General features: G+C 44.7%; 1 protein-coding gene and 1 non-coding gene across 2 annotated transcripts in view; one reads left to right on the top strand and one right to left on the bottom strand.

The window, feature by feature from the left end:
* LOC147427714 (ABC transporter G family member 31-like) overlaps positions 1–16,118 on the top strand; it is a 51,764-nt gene extending 35,646 nt beyond the window's left edge. The window contains exons 12-17 of the mRNA XM_086497427.1: positions 12,663–12,874; positions 13,593–13,787; positions 13,872–14,021; positions 14,286–14,837; positions 14,971–15,144; positions 15,224–16,118. Of these exons, the coding sequence (XP_086353553.1) occupies positions 12,663–12,874; positions 13,593–13,787; positions 13,872–14,021; positions 14,286–14,837; positions 14,971–15,144; positions 15,224–15,643 (1,703 nt within the window). The 3' untranslated portion in view covers positions 15,644–16,118. The remainder of the gene's footprint in view (positions 1–12,662; positions 12,875–13,592; positions 13,788–13,871; positions 14,022–14,285; positions 14,838–14,970; positions 15,145–15,223) is intronic.
* Positions 16,119–18,540: 2,422 nt separating this feature from the next.
* TRNAV-GAC (transfer RNA valine (anticodon GAC)) lies at positions 18,541–18,613 on the bottom strand. The gene has a single exon. It is a non-coding gene; the product is annotated as a tRNA-Val (tRNA).
* Between the last annotated feature and the right edge of the window lie 3,691 nt (positions 18,614–22,304).

The raw sequence follows: 22,304 nt of genomic DNA, 5'->3' as shown, positions 1-22,304 counted from the left end.
ACGGACGCCAGAACCATTGGGAATAGTGTCCCACTGGCAAAGGACAGTTAGGGGACTGTTTGGGGCTGAAAACAGGGCAAAAACCAGTAAATACAGCGTGCTGAATTTACTGTTTTTCGGCAGGAATCAGAGGGTTTATGCCGGTGGAAGTGAGTTCCAACAGGGGAATTGGTTTCGCGCAAGTTTTGGGGTTGTTATGCTGCCGAAATTTGGCCAAATCAAGTGGTATCTAGTTGGATTTAGACAAAGGATTCCCAGGACTCTACTTTGTAAATTTACCCTCTCAAAGTATAAAGAATGGTTTTAGTCGTCGTATGCATCTTAGACGTCTTATGAATCTTACAGCTTACGGACGTGGAAGTGCAATAAGAAGTATTGCAGCTTGGTGGTGTCCGCCAGCGGCACAAAAAGGCTTTGGCACGTGAAGTCGACACAACAGACCCGAAAACCCCTTTTGACTACAGCCTAACGCTCAAGTGACATCCGTCCACATGCCCGACCCTAAAATTGGGTTGGGTTGAACCCACGATCCGCTTATGCAATGCCTTATAAAACTTAGGCTACTGAGTGGCCCTTCATGGCCTGCTTCTATAGAGTAGTGAAATAAAAAAAATTTGAGCTTGACTTCCCCGTGGTCACACCCCCCTAAATTTAGTAGTTGGATTAGAAGCTAATTAACTGGGCTAATGGAGTCCGAGTACAAAGCATGAGGGCTCTATTGAAAGCTCTTGAGGAGTACTTTGGAGTGGGGTGAGCAATCAGCAATACTAGTGAAAGATGAAGCCGAAAAAACTAATTGAGAATGCAAATTGATGGAAATGGGGCTAAGTATGCTTAAGTGAAGCGCTCTAATGATCCAAAGGTGAAGTCAATCAATTAAACCATCCATTGGTCATTCCAAAGTGAAGTATATACCTAGACGAATCCAAGATAAGTAATTGGAATCAATTGAGGGCTAATTGATGAAGTAAATTATGGGGTTATTGGCAAATGAAAACATGCAAGACATGCTAGATTATGTGCATAGGTTCTCCCTAATCAAACACTAATTAGCCACGAGGGGTATTGGCTCACTTGGGTCTTTCAAGAGCATGCCTACTCATGATTAATCAAGTGCTTGGTTAGTGAAAATAGCTACTAATTAGAATGCTACAATAAGAAGTTCAATTACTTCTCATGGCTTTGATACTAGTTGTTAGGGTTGGGGTGGCTTGATAAGTGTAACATTCATGATTAAGCAATGATCAAGGGCACAATGCAAAGATGTAGCAAGCTGAAAATGAAATAGTTTATTGACCATAAGCTCACATTAGAAGTCTGTACAAGATGGGCTACTAAAGTAGAAGTAGATGGTGTAGTACAATGTAGTAGGACCAATGAATCTAGGCCCTAAGAGGCACCCCAAATCACCCCCAAATTGACCTTACAAAAGTGAAAACAATCCATGAGGCTAGGGAGATGGTTTGGACTCATTACAACTCATTTGGATGCTAGTGCACCTCATACCCTTCACATGGAAGTCACATGACAAGCTGCCAATTGTCATTGTTGTGTAGGTTGTTTGGTATTTTGTTTAGTCTTTTTCATGACGGTTTTGTAGGTTGTGTTGGTAATTTGTTTAGTCTTTTCATGCCGGGATATGGATCATAGGATCATGATGATCCTCCCCCCCCCCCCCCCCCCCACCCCCCCCCCCCCCCCCCCCCCCCCCCCCCCCCCCCCCCCTCTCTCTCTATCATCAGTTCTAGTTTTCTTTGTTTGTACCCAGACTTGGTACTATACTCACCATTGTAATCAGTTTGGTCTCATAGGTCATTTTGGCCTTTTGTAGACGTTAATATATCATTTCATCTCTCTCTCTCTCTCTCTCTCTGAGAGTTCCTACCACAGCAGAGCTCGTTGCCTCACACCAGAGGCACACTGATCAACTGAGTTGGGGAGATCCAGACGCCCACGACTGCGGAGGACTACACAACATCGACGGAGGCTGCATCGGAGAATTCGGATCACTTTGGCTCGACATGTACGACGCCCGGTCAGACTACTTACCATGGAGGAGACTGATGAGATCCGCTAGCGACCGATCTTGGATCTCCTGTGATCTAGCTATCCCAGCTAGCTGTTTAGCTGCTTAGTTCACACCTAGCAGTTTAGGATTCCATAGTATTTTATTTTGTCATTTCTGTCATTTTGTCATCTTGTTACTACTTTGTATCAGATCCACCACATTGTGACTTTCTGGTTTCATAGGTCACTCTGGCCTTTTGAAGACGTTAATATAACATTTCATTTCATTTCATCTTTGTGTGTGTGTGTGTGTGTGTGTGTGTGTGGATGCACCCTCCCTGCCAGTCACACGGATGGAGATCACTAGACTCATTCGTCAGGATCTTATACAGTTGGACACCAGGAGGACATGGGTAGAGCCGATGCAGGAGTTGGGCACGAAGATGGCTTTCTACAAAGAGCATCTTCTCCAACTTTCGGGAGATGGGTTTGTGATTCGTCCGAGCTACATGGACACTCATTTGTCTCATGGTCTGCGATGTGCTATTGGTCAGATTCGCACATCCTCACACCAGCTGGAGATTGAGACAGCTAGATTCAGAGGGATACCACCGGAGTCTAGGATATGCCAACTATGCAATAGAGAGCTAGAGACAGAACTACACTACATATGCCACTGCATTGTGTATTATGAGATACGAGGGCGCTTCCATTGCTTATTCAGGGAGGGTTTTGGACCTCTAGATAGAGTCGTGAGGTATCAGGATCAGAGATGCCTTGACTTACATCTACTTGAGCTACACTGACATAGAGATAGTCTGTTGAGGAGACACGGAGTACGATAGTCACAGAGACAGATCACAGACTTCTTTGGATCGAGGGAGCTAGGAGACCAACCACCAGCACAGGGTTGTACCCACATTCATACCAAAGGCACCCTCATTGACAGGTCAACTGAGCTCGGGAGATCGAGACGACCACCACCGAGACACAGGAGCACACTCCATTGACGGAGACTCTAGCAGAGGATCAGAGGCATTCCAGTACGACACCCAGAGTGTCATTGAGGGCCTATTCTACATTTTCACATTTCACATTTCACACTTCATGTTCAGTTTCATTTTTACATTCAATACTTTTTGTACTTGTACTTCATACATTGTATTAGATTCACAACTTTGTATTTGATGGTCTCATAGGTCATTTTGGCCTTTTGAAGACGTTAATATATCATTTCATTTCATTTCATCTCTCTCTCTCTCTCTCTCTCTCTCTCTGGAAGAGGGCGAATTGCGACCCTCGGTAATCGAAGAAATCAACACTATCAAGGAGCAAGTACGGGCCATCAAAGAGGGAGAAGAGCAACACAAAGAGATGACGACTTCTTGGGTGGATGTTCTTACCAAAACTCAAGAGAAGGCGGATGAAGCCAAGAAATGGATCGAGGTGGCCAAGAAAGGAAAAGGCAAGGAGATAACGTCCACGTCCACACCCACTATCATTAATCAGACAGTAGAGGAGGAGCAAAGAAGATGTGTGCGCGCTTTACATGTGAGAATTTGCGGTCTTAAAGACAAAGGCAATGTGGACGAAGAGGTAAAAGAACTCATGGCCTTGATGGGGGTTCATGAGTCGACGCACACAAGAGCTTGGAGAGTGGGCAACATAAAGAAAAATGGAAGCAGTGGGGAAACCTCGAAAGAAAGAGCACTCATCCTCCGTTTTCCCTCCATGGAAGCGAAAAAGTCCTTCTTGAGAAAAGGTCTACTCTTAAAGAGACGGGCATTTTTCTCGGGGATGATCTTACCCTCTCGCAGATCGCTCATATGTAGGAAGTAATGCCTGAGATCAGAGCAGCAAGGGGAAAAGGCAAGATTGCCTTTTATCGAGACGGAAGAGGAGTAATACTGGAGCGACGCTCCATATGACGGTGCGAGACTTATGGGACCACACTCAAAGTGGTTGCCTGGAACTGTAATGGATCCATGCGTCTTGATGTGGGTGCTTTTGAGGATAGCTTTACTGGAAGAGACATCATCTTCTACTCTGAGACACACCAAGCCCCTGGGCAATCCATGCCTCACATCAGTGGATACATATGGGAGACAGCTTACAGACAGGAGACGCGCTCAGAACACAGAGGACGGGGCTCGGGGGGAGTGGCAGTGTTATTTAGAGAGGATTTTCAGCCATTGATATATATAGCCCGCAGGGATGAGCAGGCTAGTTACATGTGGGTGAGATTGAAAGCAGAGACAGGCAGATATCTCTACATTGCTATTTGCTACTTTCCCCCGAGTACGTCAGGCTATGCATCACCCAGAGGACAGTCCCCCTTTTCTATTTTGGATGATGACATATGGGAGTTCTCTAGAGATGGTGACATTATCATTCTAGGGGACTTCAATGCTAGGACTTCCCATCACCAGACAGTGTTTTATGATACTTCAGAGGAGATGATGAGAGAGCTAGATGTTGTAGAGACGGGCCTGTCCAGACTATCACACGATGCGGAATATACCGAGTATGGACGACACCTGATAGACATGGGCACCGCAAATGGACTGGCCATCTTGAATGGCCTACAGAGGTTTCCTGCTTCGGGAGGTTTCACATGCTTCCCACACAGACATGAAGCCAGCACAGTGGACTATGTCATGGCACAACCAAGCCTCATCTCTAGTATTCAGGACCTCACGGTTGGACCCAGACCTGTTGGTGTGGCAGTGGATCGTGCTCTAATATCGCTGACCATTTCTTTTCAGTTTAGTGTAGCACACAGGCTACGTGCAGCACCCCCTACTCGCTACACCTTCACGCGGGAGACGGACTTTGTATACATAGATGGGATCTACAGACGCTTGTGCACAGAGGAACCAAGGCGACCTGTGGAGAAGCTTACTACTATACTGACACAGACACTACATGAAGCAGCAGCAGAGGCATACCCACATACCCAGCCTGAGCAGAGACGCCGTTCAGGGAGCATGCCCGAGAACAATTGGTATGATGAGGAATGGCGGGACACTAGAACTAGACTTTAGAGGGAGGTGCTTTTGGGGAACATCACTCATAGGCAGTCACAGATTGACTTCCGACGCCTAGTGCGGCGGAAGAAGAGGGCATTCCTAGCTCGCCTAGAGCAGGATCTATACCAGCTATTCTTGAGTTAGGACTCACGTGAGGCGTGGAGGCTCTTTCATGAACACTCCCCCCCCCCCCCCCCCCCCCCCCCCTCCCTGCCATCACTTCTACAGAGGCCTGGGGCCAGTATGCATCATGTTTGTACACAGTTCCTGAGCAGCCCCCCCTTCCCGACCCCCCGATCCATGCCCGAACACATGTGTTCTTTTCACCGCTAAGATGGTGAGGAAGGCCATTGACAGGATGAAGACTAGGAGAGCATATGATCATGATGGCTTAGTGACTGAGCATTTCATGCATTCCAGAGATTTACTAGCAGAGCTTCTAGCAGTTATGTTTAACCGTGCCATGTGTGAGGGCTTGCCTGATACTTGGAGCCTATCTACTATTGTACCTATCTTCAAGTTGGGAGACCCTATGGAGCCTGGGAACTATTGCACCATCATGATTGGACACACACTGGCACGATTGTACGCATCTATTCTTGAGCAGCAGCTGAGTAGATGGGCGGAGAGGAAGGGGATGCGTGCAACCGGGCAGGCAGGTTTCAGGAGGGGTTTTTCAATCTTGACCATATCTTGACACTCAGAGCCATCATTGAGGAGAGTAGATCGCGTGGGAGACGGATCTATTGTAGCTTTGTGGATTTCCGTAAAGCATTTGACACAGTGCCCAAAGCGAGATTGATGCGCAGATTACAGCAGTTGGGAGTACCCACAAAGCTCATTTGGGGGGTCATGGCATTATACAGGTCAGTAGTGGGGCATGTACGCACCCGAAAGGGTCTATCCACACCGGTTTACTCCACTATTGGGGTGAAGCAGGGCTGCCCGCTCTCTCTCTAACTCCTTAGATGAGGTTACGTAGAAGCTAACTACGTAACAAAAAGAGCAAAGGAGATGAGGTTACGTAGAAGCCGTGCAGGGAGATACAACATGCTAGTATGGGGAGATGACGTCATGGTTTCAGGTGCATGGGTTCAACATAGACAGATTGCCTCCTTTCCAGTACTCACTGGATGCGCCCTCTCTGCCTCTTACACAGTCCGAGATCACCAGGCTCATTCGCCAGGACTTGACCCAGCTAGACACCAAGAGGACATGGATACAGCCAGTATAGGAGCTAGGCACGAAGATGGCTTTCTACAGAGAGCATCTCCTCCAGCTTACGGAGGATGGTTTTGTGACGAGGCCCAGATACATGGACACTCACCTGTCTCATGGGGTACGATGTGCTATTGGCCAGATACACACATCTTCACACCAGCTGCGGATCGAGACTGGGAGATACAGCGGACTACCAGCAGAGGCTAGGACATGCCCCTTGTGTGACATCGAGCCTGAGACAGAGTTGCACTACACATGCCACTGCCCCGTCTACTATGAGATACGAGGCCGCTTCCATTGCTTGTTCAGAGAGGGCTTTGGACCATTCTCTAGAGTCATGCGGTACGAGGATCAGAGATGCCTGGGTTTGTTTTTGCTCGAGCTGCGCAGAGAGAGAGAGAGAGAGAGAGAGAGAGAGAGAGAGAGAGAGAGAGAGAGAGAGAGAGAGAGAGAGAGAGAGAGAGAGAGAGAGAGAGAGAGAGAGAGAGAGAGAGAGAGAGAGAGAGAGAGAGAGTTGTCTACTTCTAGTCTTTGTCGGCTTCTACATAGCGGTGAGGTGATGGGAGGTTTCTTATGGTTGCTCTGCTTGAAGGCACAGTGACCTTTAAGTGGGAGGTTGTGGGGGTTAAAAGCCAAGTGGTCGGTTACTGAGCTCACCATTGGAGCTCTGGCTACATAGCGTCTCTCTCTCTCTCTCCTCTCTCTCTCTCTCTCTCTGTGTTGCCCCTGTGCTCACGCTGTTCCCCCCCCCCCCTGTTGCTGCCCCTATGCTCCCGCTTCCTCTCGCCCCCGTTGCTGCCCCTGCGCTCCCGCTTCCACTCGCCCCGCACCTGCAGGTGAATCTCTCCCTCTTCTGCCCGCACCCGCTGCCCCTACGCACCCCCTGCCCCTGCGCTCCGCTCCCTCTCTCTCTCTCTCCACTACCCCGCGCGTTGCCCCCCCCGGCTCCCTCTCTCTATCACGTTGCTTCTCTCTCTCTCTCTCTCTCTCTCTCTCTCTCTATCGCTCTCTCTAATTTTAACCTTTTAATTTTTTAATTTTTTAACTCACTAACTTTTTAACTCTATCATGCTGCTTCTCTCTCTCTCTCTCTCTCTCTCTCTCTCTCTCTCTCTCTCTCGTCCGTACTCTATCGCTGCCCCTCCCTTGCCATATCTCCTCGCGTTCCCCCACTCGCCCAGCTACCACGCCCGCTGCTAGTGTGGATTCACACGTGCGTTTCGTGGCTCTTTTTCGGACGGCGATCAAGCATGAGGAAGCTGAACGATAAAGCCGACCCCCTAGAGGATGCCATTCAAAAGTGCAAAGAGGAAATGACGGAGACCATTACCAAGATGAACCGCAATCTCTTGGGCACAATAAACATGCTCGAAGGACGCGTGCTGATCCAAGAGAGCAAGATAAATACGCTGGAAGACCGAGTGACGACTCAGGATGAAGAGATTGCGTCACTCAAGAAAGATCTCGCTGAAGCACGATCAAGAAACACACTGGAAGAGGGTGAACTGCAATCCTCAGTAATCGAAGAAATCAACACGATCAAGGAGCAAGTACGGGTCATCAAAGAGGGAGAAGAGCAACACAAAGAAATGACAACTTCTTGGGTGGATGTTCTTACCAAAACTCAACAGAAGGCGGATGAAGCCGAGAAATGGATCAAGGTGGCCAAGAAAGGAAAAGGCAAGGAGATAACACCCACGTCCACACCCACTATCATTAATCAGACACTAGAGGAGGAGCAAAGAAGACGGGTGCGCTCTTTACATGTGAGAATTTACGGTCTTAAAGACAAAGGCAATGTGGACGAAGAGGTAAAAGAACTCATGGCCTTGATGGGGGTTCATGAGCCGACGCACACAAGAGCATGGAGAGTGGGCAACATAAAGAAAAATGTAAGCAGTGGGGAAACCTCAAAAGAAAGAGCACTCATCCTCCGTTTTCCCTCCATGGAAGCGAAGAAGTCCTTCTTGACCAACTCTTAAAGAGACGGGCATCTTTCTCGAGGATGACCTCACCCTCTCGCAGATCGCTCATATGCAGGAACTAATGCCGGAGATTAGAGCGGCAAGGGAAAAAGGCAAGATTTCCTTTTATCGAGATGGAAGAGTGGTAATACTAGAGCGACGCTCCACATGACGGTGCGAGACTAATGGGACCACACTCAAAGTGGCTGCCTGGAACTGTAATGGATCTATGCGTCTTGATGTGGGTGCTTTTGAGGATAGCTTTACTGGAAGAGACATCATCTTTTACTCTGAGACACACCGGGCCCGTGGGCAATCCATGCCTCACATCAGTGGATACAGGTGGGAGACAACTTACAGATAGGAGACACGCTCAGAGCACAGAGGACGGGGCTCGGGGGGAGTGGCAGTGTTATTTAGAGAGGATCTGCAGCCATTGATACATATAGCCCGCAGGGATGACTAGGCTAGGTACATGTGGGTGAGATTGAAGGCAGAGACAGGCAGATATTCTACCTTGCTATTTGCTACTTTCCCCTGAGTACATCAGTTTATGCATCACCCAAAGGACAGTCGCCTTTCTCTATTTTGGATGATGACATATGGGAGTTCTCTAGAGATGGTGACATCATCATTCTAGGGGACTTCAATGCTAGGACTGCCCATCACCAGACAGTGTTTTATGATACTTCAGAGGAGATGCTAAGAGAGCTAGATGTTGTAGAGACGGGCCTGTCGAGACTATCACACGATGTGGAATATACTGAGTATGGCCGACACCTGATAGACATGGGCACCGCACATGGATTGGCCATCTTGAATGGCCTACAGAGATTTCCTGCTGCGTGAGGTTTTACATGCTTCCCACATAGACATGGAGCCAGCATAGTGGACTATGTCATGGCACAGCCGAATCTCATCTCTAGTATCCAGGATCTCACAGTTGGGCCCAGACCGGTCGGGGTGGTAGTGGATCATGGTCTGGTGTCGATGACCATCTCCTTCCAGTTCAGTGTAGCACACAGGCCATGGGTAGCAGCCCCTACTCGCTACAAGCTCCGAATGGGGTATTTTTAAAACAAAGCTGGTTTTTGAGGGGGCCTTAACAATAGCAAAGGTTGCAAGAGATGAGGTAGACCAGCTCCAGGCATCTTTTCAGTTGGCCCTGTTGGAAGTGGACCATGTGAGGTAGGAGAGGGGGTGAGATGTTGTTAGAGTTTAGATTCCTCTGCAGTGGTGGCTCCAGTATCTCCGAGGAGCAGATTAGGGAGCGAAGGTTGTTTTATGGCTGTGCTTGGCCGTATTTGAGGAAGATGTACCTTTTCTTGGCGATGCACTCCACGGTGTTGCCCACCTGTTAGGTTGGCATGAGGCGGGACCCCCATTCCTAGGGTTTCCCGAGGTCAGAGTCTTGAGTGTTTTGCAATTCTGCTACTAAATATGTGTCCGAGGTCACTTTTAGTAAGTTTACATATGTAGTTAGCTTTTTTAGGCCATTTATCAAGATCGTGGGGTTTCAGGCTAAGTACGGAAATTTTGGCAATTGCCTATATATATATCCCCCCCCCCCCTTTCTCTTCCCGCTTTTGTACTTTTTGGAAAGTTGTTGAGTGTAGAGTTTGAGCGTTTGGGTGCACACACTCTCACTCTAGGGCTTTCCTCTCTCTGATGTATTTGTGTGTGCAGTCTCTCTCTCTCTCTCTCTCTCTCTCAGCTATGTTGTATGCAGTGCAGATATGGGGACCTTCTGTGGGCCAAGATGGTTGGAGACACATGGAGAGGCCCTTGGTATCTATGATCCCTCGACTGATCAGAGCCAAGGCCTCCGTACCCCACGCTATCATTCGAGCAGAGTTAGCTGCCCCTCCTATGGAGATTGAGGCGCTTACCAGATCAGTCTCCTTTGTGCACAGCTTGTGGGATACTACTAGAGACAGACATGCTAGACTGGCCCTTGAGTCTTCTAGACAGTTAGCTCTTTAAGGGGACACTTCATGCTGGTATGCACAGATGACATCATGGTTTTAGATGCATGGCTTCACCATGGACAGGCTGCCCCCTTTCCAGTACTCTCTTCAGACACCCTCGATGTCTCTTACACGGGTGGAGATTAGTAGACTCATCCGTCAGGACCTGATCCAGTTGGATACCAAGACGGTATGGATAGAGCCGCCATAGGAGCTGGGCACGAAGATGGCTTTCTATAGAGAGCATCTTCTCCACCTCACAGGAGATGGGTTTGTGATTTGACCCAGCTACGTGGATACACATGTGTCTCATGGTTTGTGGCGTGCCGTACCTCACATCAGCCGGAGATTGAGTGTGGTAGATTCAGAGGTATACCAGCAAACAACAAGATATGCCGCTTATGCCAGCTAGAGCCAAAGAGATTCGGGGCCGTTTCCACTGCTTATTCAGAGAGGGTTTTGGTCCTTTCTCTAGGGTCACGAGTTATGAGGATCAAAGATGTCTTGGGCTATATCTACTTGAGTTACACAGATATAGAGACACTTTACTGGGGAGAGCTAGAGAGAGACAGTCCCAGAGACGGATTCCAGATTTCTTTTCACTAGATATGGGACAGCCAGAGGAGCAGCCATCACTGCAGAGCTCGGCCCACACTCATTCGACCACTATCTGCACTCATCGACCGAGCACTGGAGCTACGGAGATCCAGACAGCCACGATTGAGGAGAGGGGCTACACAGCATCGACGAAGACTATAGCAGAGGATTCGAGCCATACTCTCTCGACATCAAGAGTGCAGATGAGGATGGATTCTAGTAGTAGTAGTAGTAGTAGTATTTTTGTTCTAGTCTTTTTGTACCCAGACATGGTATCAGATTCACAATTTTGTAACAGTTTGGTCTCGTAGGTCATTTTGGCCTTTTGAAGACGTTTATCTAACATTTCATTTCATTTCATTTCTCTCTCTCTCTCTCTCTCTCTCTCTCTCTCTCTCTCTCTCTCTCTCTCTCTATGTAGCATTTTTGCCCAACGATCTCTCTACAACTCTCCTTGTCGGATAGATCTTAAAGGTCTCTTGGAATAGTTTCCTACGATGTTAAAACTCTCTTCTTCTTCTTCCTCTCTCTAGCGCTCCCTCTCCTTTGCGTGTAGACACCCTACATGCGGTGTTTGTGCTTGCAAGTGGTTGTGTTGCCCATACGGTGGGCAGTTTGCGCTAGGAGCTTGTGCATGAGGAGATTTATCATGATAGATCCGAGATCTGTTGGCTGCCCGGTCCCGAGAGGAGGTTTGCTTGCGGTTGCAGACGAGATCATCACCTGATTCACCCTTTTTCACTGCACCTTTGAGATGGTAGCAAAGCCACGACGTGCTCTCGAATTGGATTGGTGATATGTGCAAGTTTTTGGTGCCGAATTTCCGCTATGAAAAGAGACAGTTTGTTGTTTTTTCTCAACGGAGAGAGACTTCAGTTGAGGTTCCACCGGGCGTGCCAAAAATGAGAGCACCTGTAGTAGGAAAAGTGTGTCGTGCTCTCTACTATGGGTGCTCCTTATTGCAATGTGCAAGAAACCTCACTCCAGCAGAATGAAAACAACATAGAGCAATGGAACAAACCAAACTTAAAAGACACAACAGTATACTCCAAACATCAATGGAACTCGATAACTGATGGAACCAGTACAAACTCTGGCTGGCAGCACACAGCTCCAAGCCAAGGGCTCATAGGTACAATGGGGGTGTGAAGGCTCCAATTGTGCAAGGAGAGTGCAGATCATAGTTACAGGGAATGGCCATTTTCAGGTCTTTGTTCCACGTTCCCATTTTAACTTCCCGTTCCGAACCCCCGTTCCGTGTTCCAGACGCGAGTATCTGTAACAGGGAATGGCATTTCATGCTTATTGTCGTTCCCCGTTCCCCGTTCCGGGTAACTATGGTGCAGATGTGTGGTGCTAGACTGAAGAGTCTAGACTCATAAGGCGTCTTAAGATGAATGAGCAGCTATACAACCATAAAGAAAAGGCAACAGCTAACAAAATATCCCTGACAGCCTATGTCCAAACTGTGGTGCGACACTAATTGCTTCTATTTCAGTAGCCTATTTTGTGCACACTTCTAATGTGAGTTTATGGTCAATAATCCATTTCATTTTCAGCTTGGTGCATCTTGTGTGTTGTGCCATTGATCATTTCTTAATTATCATTATGAATGCTGCACTTATCAAGCCACCCGAACCCTAACAAGGGGGAGGATTCTCTTCACCTTACAGCTTTTTTTATACATTTTCTTGTGAGTGACATAAGAGCATGTCAAGCACCTACATTTTTTGTTTACCCCCCTTCAACCTCTTTTGTGTGTGTGTGTGCGCGCGCGCGTGGACGCGCATGTTCTTCTCCTTTTGGTTTTGTTGTTCCTGTCAGAGTATTGTCCCGTCAGTTCGTTAATGAAAACCTTGCTTACTTTATGACTGCAGGGCGCAAAGTTGTAAATGAGCGAATTGGAGGTCAGATACTAGTCAATAGTTTTCCAAAAGTCCAGAAAAATTTTCGACATATCTTGGGGTATGTTGACAAGATAGATGCCTACACTCCATACTTGACAGTTCGAGAGACTGTTGCTTATAGTGCAGCATTGCGCCTTGGAAAATCATCCTCGAAGCAAAAGCAGGATTACTTCGTGGAGGAGGTAATCATAAGTTTCCTTAGACTTACTATTCATGCTCTTCAAAATCAGACTGTGTGAGTGTATGCTTATCTAAGAGTGCTTGAGTTGAAAATATGGTGCGCATGAGTATGTGCAGGTGTGAGCACAATTTCTCATCGAATTTCCTCCCCCATTGCACTTTTCCCCCAACCCCTCTCCCTTGTGTTGTTTCGAGAGAAAGTCTTAATTTTGTGTGAGAATGCATAGGTGCAAGCTATGGCAGATTGGTTCCTCTTTAGTGGCTTTTCTCTTCGAAAAGAGTCAATTCATTATTCTCTATTATCGCCATCAATTTCTAATTTTCAGCCTGTTCAAGGAATCAGACCTGATTTGTGCTAAGGTTAAGTGCTGTATCACCCCCTTCATGGTGTAGCACATTCTGCCAAGCGCTTAGTTTTATCAGCCCCTTTCATGTATTACACACTGTTAAGCCCTTTTCCCATCATTAAGCCCTCGTCATATTTCCCCCCTTTGCTGTGTTACCTACGGTTGATGTAAAATGTAGGTATGCATTACACTTCCATAGGTTTCTAGGAATTTCTTCACTAGTAGTTATTAGGTCATTACCCAGTACACTTCTATTTTTGTTTGATGCATGATAATGTGTGGTGAGCTTTTTTTAATGCTAATGATCACATGACAGGTTTCCTCTTGATCAATTTTGTTTTCCAAAATGATTGTCATGTTTGCTTTCATATAGGTTCTGGAGCTGACAGAGCTGACACATTTGCAAGATACACTTGTACTTTCGTTGACCAATGATGTAACATTCGATCAGGAGAAGCGCCTTGCTATTGCGACAGAGCTGGTTGCCAATCCCAGTGTCCTTTTTCTGGATAATCCAACCAAGGGTCTTGACAGCTCAAGTGCTACCAGCATTATACACTGTCTTCAGGTGGCTGAGCTTGTGTTTGTGTCTTAAGGAAGTTTTAAATTTGTATCATTGCTGACAACTGCTACTGCATTTATTGTTCCGCAGCAAGTTGCAAAGACGGGCAGACTTGTAATCTTGACGTTAAATTATCCAAGTCAGCGCATTATGTCTATGCTCACAAAAGTGCAGATCCTCAAAGCAGGCGGGGAGACGGTATACTTTGGACCCGTTGGGACAAACGGAGAATTGATCAGAGTAAGTCTCAGATGCTATCATTGAATTTTGTAGAGGCTGTCCAAGAGTAGGATAAGGCTGGTGGTTAAATTTGGGGTAATTGGAAGAGTAGAGGTTTTTATCCCTCACCAATAAAGAACGTTAGAAGTGTCTAGGCATAGATAGTGCCTAACTGAACATCAATAGAAATCTTAGCAGTAAACATGTAGAATGCTTGCCGGTAAATTTTTGTAAAGAAGTTGATGCTGCCTGAGTATGTTAATTGTTGTACTTCTTGTTGTGCAGACTTACTTTGAAGCAATACCCGGCACACTTTTATGCCCACCTAATAAGAGCATCTCAGCTTATGCAATTGATCTTGTTGGCGATATGCCTTTTAAGAAATCTGAAAAAGATTATGCATTTGAATACCGTGTGAGTGAGCTGGCTCTTCGGAATCATGTTCACCTCCAGCATCTACGTCGTTCCAAAGGTCAAAATGGGCCAAAGGTGCAGATTCGGAGCTATGGAGCAAGTTTTTCCTCAGTGCTCTATCAAACAATCCTGACGGTTCAACGCCAATATTGGAGAAATGTCAGCTACAGCTGGGGACGGATGATTGGTTATCTGATTACAAGTGTGATACTGGGGTCTGTTTTCTATAAACTTGACCAGACCACGACGCCTGGACTTAATTCTCGTGGAGGGGCTATCTTTGCTAGTTGTGTGTTAGTGGGCATGTCAAATGCACAGAATGCCATACCTCAAGTGATACAAATGAGGGCCGTTCATTTGCGTGAAAGAGCCATCCATCAATCAAACATCCTTGTGTACAATATTGCTTACACACTGGCTGAGGTAATTCTAACATGGTGCCTGAAAGCTTTCATACGTAAACATCTTGGCATGGTTACTATGTGTATGCATTCACCGACATATTGCACATTTTTGCTCAGTTTATGTTGATTATTTTTGTTTCATGATGTTGCAGATTCCCTACTTGATGGTTGCCAACTTGATATTCTGTAGCATATTCTTGCCAATGACAAATATTGCTATGCAATCTGCAACGCACTTCATCAAATACTGGTTTCTATCTCTCGAGTTCTATGCGGCAGTGACGTTTTTGGGAACATTTTTAGCTGCTGTTTCTCCCATGCCAGCGGTATTAATCACATTCAGATGTTAGTGTTTTTTCGATACTTGAAATGTCTTGTTTTCTCAGGAAATGTGTGTTCTTGCAGATCGCTTCCGTTTTGGTGCCTATTGTTGTGGGGATGTGGATATCTACTGGAGGATTGGTGATACCCAGAGTCAAGATTCTTGATACTTTTCTCTGGGTCTATTACACAAATCCCTTACAATATGCCTTGGATGGTCTTTCTAGTATTGCTTTCTATTGCGATCTCGACCAGCCTTCATGCCTAAATTCAGGTCTCAACCCTGCTTGCGAGAACACTACAAGAGCATGCCCTAATTGTGAGTGCCCCCGGATGACGGACACAGGGAACGATATTTTTGTGTGGAGGCAGATTTCGACAATTCGCAGCCTTGACAACAAATGGATTCCGTATGACATGGTCGCACTGTTGCTGTTTGCAATTCTCTTCCGCATTCTTACACTGTTGGCATTCAAGTATACGAGGCATTATAGAAGAACCTGATCATATCAGCTGCAAGATCTTGAATTTGAGCATCCTGTACTTCACGGTCGCACAAGAGGTGCTTGTGTTTTGCCTCATGTAGAGTAGACCGCTCTTACATGTACTCATTGATGGTGCCTATGATACTGCCTTGAGAATGAGGTGCTTGCAGAGGTCCATGTGCTTGTAGCATGTGTGCCTTGATGCTAAGAGCAATATCAAATGCAAATGGTTACCAATGTGACATATGAAGCTTAGAAAAATCAATGATTACAAGGTGAAAGAGATGTAGGTGTGTATATATTCTGAAAGATAGTGCTGCAAGTCTCCTCAAAATGGCATGCATTTGATACCCGACGGAAGCTTTCCACTGCCGTCTGTAAATTAGTAGCTCAATCATAGAGCCCAACATTTTGGGAGTTTGAGCTGAAATACATTTTTTTTGTAATTTTACCACCCACTTGCCTAATAAAGTCAATGTAACGTTGAAAATCAACAGTTTTTTTTAGCCTTGCCTTTTCTCCACACATTTGTTAGCACTTAAATTCGATGCTGCCTCGGTGAAGTCTTGAGGAGGACTTGTTTCTCTCCTAACCTGTGTGCAACAAGGGGAGGACCCGTGCCAGATGGAAGTACTCGAAAAATAAATATGCCATCTCATTTTTCTATCGGTCTTCAGCTGTTACATTCTGACGGAGGTGCTTTGTGTCAAATGATGCCATGAAACCATGCAAGTCCTCAAGCAAGCATCTGTATATAATAAATGCATTACTACCTTCTTTGGAAGAGTTTTATGACATCCACCACATCTGCTTGATTTCTGCTAATGAACATTCTTTCTGAGGCACTTTCGAAGGCAACCGGATTAGGCGCCACAGAAAAATCAATTAGTCATGTAATTGCTTTGAGGGAGGTGACCCCAGGAAGAAGACATTCTATCGACAGATTGTGCAGGTGGTGGGGAGCAGCTCTCTTCAAGATTCACAACTTCCATCTCTTTGGAAAAAAGCAGATATCATGTGCTATTTTTTTCAAAGCTTGCATCATTATTCATTGTAAAATGCTCAATAGTGAAGCTGCTTTCTGGATTAGCGCGCACAACCATATATAAAATCATGAGGGCTCTTATGATTTTGCTATTGGGTAAATACTTCCGGAGTCCTCAAGCTCTCTCTTAGAGGGTTTTCCTCTGAAAGGAAGTCAAAACATCTTTGTAATGCAGAAGTATATTACCTTTCTTGTTGGTTGATTCGTGAAAGACGAGGCAGAGAGCGTGTTGCTTGATTGGATTGGCACAGTCGTGGTGCTTTACTTAGTCTGTGGGAGAGTTGAATGGATAAACAGGATATGGGAAGAGTTGAACAGGTAAATGATAGAGTAGATTAGCCAACAAAAGGACGGGTCCCAAAACTAGGACAAGGTTTGAATAAATAAATAAATACATCTGATTTTTTAAATTATTTGCATACTTGATGAGGTAGACATCTTGTGGCTGGAAGAGTTTCACATCCGCTATCTTTTCACATAATTTTGATTCAAATTGATGGAATGTCATAAGAGATTAAATTGAGATTATTTAAATTTTCTTAAATTGGCGCATACGATTTGACTGTCTCTAAATAGCCTCCTCTGCCCTTGAGAAAGTCTTTTGCTTTGATGTGCCTTTTACTCGGTGGCCCCTCTCGTAGAAATACTATGGCAGTATTTTGATATGGGTAATCTCCTTGTGTGTGCAAGGAATAGTGTATTTGTATAAGTAATCAATTTATAGTTGACAAGCATGTAATTGCTTTTTTTATGGTCATGATCATGAGGGAATAAGTTCCTAACTAAATATTTTATTTTGAAAGACATTTGAAGAACCCTTCAAAAAACCCTAGTACAATGGTGCTAATATAGCTTCTTGATTAAATCTAAATTGTGAATGCCTTCATAACAAAGAATCGATGTTTTCGAGGGTAGTGCGGTTTGGAATAGACTGGATGGTCATTGTGTGGGCCCATTATTTACGAATTAGGCATTGCTTGTTGCCAAACTCATAATGATGAGCCTAGAAGCCTTAAACCCCAAGGCAGGCTCTTTAGAGACGGGGGGTCATAAATGTCCAAAGCAAGTGGAATAGATCGGTCTTAATGCCTTGCCATCAGAGCAGTGTTACAAAAAAACTGGGATCTAGTGTATTTTAACCCGTTAAAATTGTAAAATCCCAATTAAATTTTGAGCTTGCTTTTAAAAAAGTTGGGAAATTAACAGAAGTTTAGTGTAATTACCTGCAAAAGCTTCAAATTTTGACCTACAAACTGGAAGAATTTCAAGTTTGCCCTTCTTTTCACCAGTTAGGAAAAATGTATTTTCCTAGCCCTGCATCATAGCAACACTTACTACAAAATAAAAAAACTCTTTGGGAGTGATTTAGATGATGGTGAAATTGAGCCTGGTGGATTTAATATAATGTGTGGGTACAAAATAAAATGAAGTAAAAATAAAAGCTAAAGTGAACATCAATGTCCAAGGACCAACATTGGTCGTTGATAAATGTCCGTGTTGGCAAATAGTCATAGTGGACATCTCCCATGTGGTGCTAGAATAGACGTGATCCTTTGATGAAGTCTCCATCGATGTAGCGGTGGCCCTCTTAGGGTGGGCATCCGGCTGTCCCAAACTTCATGGCTCTATCAGTCAATATACTTGTGGTGCTAGAATAGATGTGGTCCTTTGATGAAGTCTCTGTCAATGTAGCGGTGGCCCTCTTAGGCGTGGGCATCTGGTTGTCCCAAGCTTCATGGCTCTATCAGTCACTATACCTCTGAAGGTAGCCTCATGGCTCTATCAGTCAATATACCTCTGGTATTGGTGGACTTAAAAAGAGAGAGATTGATTCAATGTTACTGTGCGGTGACAGAAAGAGAGGAAGAGTATGGGAATGCAGGGTTTCGAACCCTGTACATCTTGCACGTCAAGCAAGTGCTCTACCAAGTGAGCTACATCCCCGCATGACACTTCACCACTGTCAACCACTAGATATAATATTTTTTTTTGTTTTAAAAGTCAACGCCACCTCAACCGGAGCACCGAGAGGGGTTCTGCTTTGACAAATTTTATTTTATTTTTGAAAAAACTGATCCCATTCAGTGCTCCTTAAAAACGCTCCTTGGAGCACTCACGTTCTAGGATTTGCCAGAGCCCCCTTACAAAATCATCGTGCTTATAGTCTTTTAATATGTATACAAGAGAACTCCAAGAAGCAATCTAATACTCCCAAAGTCTCAACCCATGCATCTGTGCCCATGCACCTCAAGGGTTGAAAATATACCACAGGAGCAAAAGAAATTTCTTGTACAATTGTAGACATCTTTTAGAGTAGTGTTCGACCCAAAAAAAAAAAAAGACAATTACGTCTAGAGGGTGCCAAAACCTCAAGAAAGAGTCCTAGCTTATTGAAGACAAAGTCTATTAGAGAAAGTTGGAACCATTCTACTTTTGCTTGAAAATCTCTCTCTCTCTCTCTCTCTCTCTCTCTCTCTCTCTCTCTCTAGTGGAGTACATGATAAAGGTGTATCGAAACGCCTCACATCGACTTCCTACAATTGCATGGGATGCAAGCAAAAAAAAAGTTCAAAAGATGTATAAAAGAAAAATCTTGAGCATGAGATGGATGCAAGACATAAATAAGAAGTTTGGGAGATGGGATGCATTACACTTGCTATTGATGCCTCAATAGACTGCCAAGTCAATGAAGCTTCTCACCGCCAATGTATTATGGCTTGGGAGGATTTTGGTGATTTGTGCTTCATACATTATGCCACCCATATTACCCCTACTAAACCTTATTCTTTGTTGAAAGAGGAAACCGTACTCACCCTTGATCCCCTTGTCGGTGATACACACTATCATAGCCATTAGCCATTCAGGTGAGCTCCCACTCCCTTTGATGTGACACAGGACATTGGGGCAATGCATAAGAGTCACATCGATTGTCCACATTATGCTCATTGCAAGTTCGAGAGTCTAAGTACCACACATTGCTAGAGCGCTCAACTTTTTCTCACATTCGAATTTGCTTCCCTCACATTCTCAGCCATGACTTAGACTCTACATACTCTCCTCTCTCGGCCACAGTGTGGGCTCTCCATTGTAATCATCACCACAATCCTAAAGGATCGAGAATCACATACCTGTTCCATATATAGTGCATAACATGTATCTTTAGTCATGTAGGTCATATTTCACCTTTGAGGACGATAATAATACTGATAAAATATATACATGTTGTTGGGGCAAAGGCGGTGTGCTTTACCCCGGGCCCGATAGTGTCCGATCGCCCACTTACTTTCCCCTTATTCTTTGTACATATACTAGAATAAAGAGCTCTCGTAGTCTTTTGCTTGAGAGGTTCACTCCAACGGTCTTGCTTTTTTGTGTGCATCCACAATATGGTACCGATGACTCTCTTTTGTCTTTTATGGAAAAAATTGTTTTGTTTGGTAAAGGGTTGTGAGAGTACATATCTCAAGGGAAGTTTGACCAAGTATTGTTGTACTTGCTACACCTATTTGTAGTTATAAGGACAAGTGTATCTATTGGTGCAACATCCATAACACTTCACGACATAAGAGATGGGATACTAAAGATGCACAAGCCTTGGCAATGATTTCTTTGACCATAAAGCAATCAATCACACTACATATCCTAATTTTCAAGACTTCTTGGCTTTCTTGGGAGATTTTTCACGCTATGTTTAGGGAAAAGAAGAGTATTCAAAGAAAAAACCTGATAAGATTCAAATGGAAGAAGTTGACGATCTAGTTGAGCATCTTACAAAGGTCAAGGATCTTTGAAGTAGTTCCTTAACATTGATGAAGTAATTCTAGATAAAGATATAATTTCAAAGACACTTATATCATTACCACCATATTATCTAACATTTTATACATCTTTGACTCTCTCTGCAAGCTAACCTTGAGCCTCTTTGTTTTGAAGAGTTAGTGGCTTTGCTATTGTACCAACTATCTTCATTCGATACCAAACTAGGGGTGTCTTATGGCATGCGTAGGTGGGTAGAGCCCCTCTAACATAGAGTAGTGTCTAAAAAATCCTGCTCTATTTCCCTCTATATAATCTCCTCATGCCTTAGTTTAAATGTCTCGGATGGCCTTGTGATGTACTCTTTGGGCATGGTATCCTGGTGCTCTAGGGCATCTATGGGATTGAACAATCTCTACCTCTATAGTGTGACCCTTCTCTGAATATCAATGGTATTACTCTAAAAGATGTACTCTTTGGATGTGATATCCTAGTGCTCTAGGGCATCTACAAGATTAAACAATCTTTATCTGCTATCCTATGACCCCTAATATCAATGGGTGTCACTCGAGGAACGCTCTAAAAGAAGTTCCAGGTTGTGACTATTGCCCTCCATCAGTGGTGTGCGGGTGACTTGAGGAGTGACGTTGTCTATGGTCTCTCAACTCCAATAGTACTGTAAGTTTGGGTTGTCCTGTGAGAAGGGATGTATTTTTGCCCCTTATGGTTTTATATGTTGGGCACTTGCATACATAGTGCTCCTCACTCTCAACCCCACCTCTACGTACCTTGCAGGTTATTTTACTTATGAAAATATGGGCTACCCACACAACCTCAATCTGAGAGAGAGAGAGAGAGAGAGAGAGAGAGAGAGAGAGAGAGAGAGAGAGAGAGAAGAGAACATTTAGCATTTGTCCCTGGATCCCAAAGAGACCTCAAAGATCTATCAAACTCAATTGTATTACTCAAGAGGGAAATGGAATAATTAATCTATCACTGTGTGTGTGTGTGTGTGTGTGTGTGTGTGTGTGAGAGAGAGAGAGAGAGAGAGAGAGAGAGAGAGAGAGAGAGAGAGAGAGGTGTCATACTTTCTTATCTTGCCACTATTGCAAGCAGAATCATAATCAAATTCGAATAGACAACCTTGGCCATCTAGTTGTCTAAAAAGAGAGCGTCATAATGATCCTCATAAAATAAGAGTGATCGGCACCAAAGGACCCGTTGTGACACATGAAAAAATAGCACAAATGTTCATAGTCCATGAGAACTCATACTCTCCACAAGTGATATATGTCTGATATAATGATGTCAATAAGTCGATCATCCATGTTGGTGTCCTTTGCATGGATAATAAACCAAACTCCATGAGCTCCTAGACCATATTATCTACCCTTGTGATGTATAACATGTTTCATAGAAAAAATCTCTACCCTTGTAGTCATGGGATCTTTGTAATCCAATCACTAATTCTTTGCTTGGTTGATACCTTTGTACTATGCTTGTCTTTGTCAAACATGAACATCCTATGTGATGAAATCTCCAAAAAGAAATCATCATTGGTAAGAATGAGATGAGTTTATTTGCACTCCTTGCAAACCTGACTAGAGATCTGCCAGTGTTCATGAACCAGATCAGTAGACAGTTGGTAAGAATGAGATGAGTTTATCTGCACTCCTTGCAAACCTGACTAGAGATCTGCTTGCCATTCATGAACTAGATTAGTAGACATATATGCTTTGTTTAACCTTGCTGCTCTGAAGAAGGACATAGTTTGTTTGTTGGACCAGGTAGTGCTAGTGTCTTCAAAAATGTCAGAGTGTCCCAGGTATCTTTTTTAGCACCATTAATGACATGTCCCTTCAGCTGCCATTTGTCATTG

Source organism: Adiantum capillus-veneris, chromosome 23 (genome assembly GCF_014529385.1).
Source record: "Adiantum capillus-veneris isolate H3 chromosome 23, ASM1452938v2, whole genome shotgun sequence".
Taxonomy (NCBI): domain Eukaryota; kingdom Viridiplantae; phylum Streptophyta; class Polypodiopsida; order Polypodiales; family Pteridaceae; genus Adiantum; species Adiantum capillus-veneris.
Note: the sequence above shows the minus strand (reverse complement) of the source record. Positions and strands in the feature narration are given on the sequence as shown.